At 45.3% G+C, this 837-nt stretch overlaps 1 protein-coding gene across 1 annotated transcript in view; it reads left to right on the top strand.

The window, feature by feature from the left end:
* The window catches only part of LOC103598953 (protein furry homolog), a gene marked incomplete at its 5' end in the record, with an annotated part of 113,293 nt that overhangs the window by 81,761 nt on the left and 30,695 nt on the right, over nucleotides 1-837 (top strand). The window contains one exon of the mRNA XM_008583022.1: nucleotides 431-690. Within this exon, the coding sequence (XP_008581244.1) occupies nucleotides 431-690 (260 nt within the window). The remainder of the gene's footprint in view (nucleotides 1-430; nucleotides 691-837) is intronic.

The following is an 837-nucleotide window of genomic DNA, read 5'->3' on the forward strand; positions in this document are numbered from 1 at the left end:
AAAAAAAATACACTCAATGCAGGGATGAAAACACATTTATGAACCTTGCAGATGAATAACTTTTTGGAAGTTTAAAATGACAAATCTGTGGTCGAGTTTAACTAATGTCATGTTATTTGTTCAACAAATGTTTAGTGAGCAGCTTCTGTGTACTGATGCACAGTGCTGTGTGAGACTCAAACTGTCAGAATATAACCCCAGTCCTTAAACTTTGCACTTGAGCTGCTGATTAGCTAGCATAGGAAATACAGATGACTACCCCCCAAGGTTGTATATGTAGGTACAGGATGGGTGTTTCAGACCCAAAGCCAGCCCATCACAGAGGTGGTCAGGAAAAGCCCTGTGGAAGAAGGAGCATTTGGGCTGAGGCTTGGTGAGGATGGATCGTTAAGGTTCAGCTTTGATTCACTGCCTAGCTTTGTACCTGCAGGCAACATTACCGCTGACCCACAATGTGGATCTGCAGTGGTTGGTGGAATGGAACGCAGTCCTGGTTAACAGCCATTACGATGTGAAGAGCCCTTCCCACGTCTGGATATTTGCACAGTCTGTCAAAGACCCCTGGGTTCTCTGCCTCTTCAGCTTCCTCCGGCAGGAGAACTTGCCCAAGCACTGCCCCACGGCCCTCAGCTATGCCTGGCCTTATGCCTTCACTCGGCTCCAGTCGGTCATGCCTCTGGTGGACCCAAAGTAAGGCATCTGTGTGTTTTCCTCTGCTTCACTTGTTTTACCGTGTGCCCTCTTCAATTTTCTTTTTATACAAGAGATTGGGATATTATAATCCTCTCTAATTTCCAAACTTCCTACTGTACAATTCTTAATATCGAGGAAAAACAT

This window comes from Galeopterus variegatus, unplaced genomic scaffold, assembly GCF_000696425.1.
Source record: "Galeopterus variegatus unplaced genomic scaffold, G_variegatus-3.0.2 Scaffold2796, whole genome shotgun sequence".
Taxonomy (NCBI): domain Eukaryota; kingdom Metazoa; phylum Chordata; class Mammalia; order Dermoptera; family Cynocephalidae; genus Galeopterus; species Galeopterus variegatus.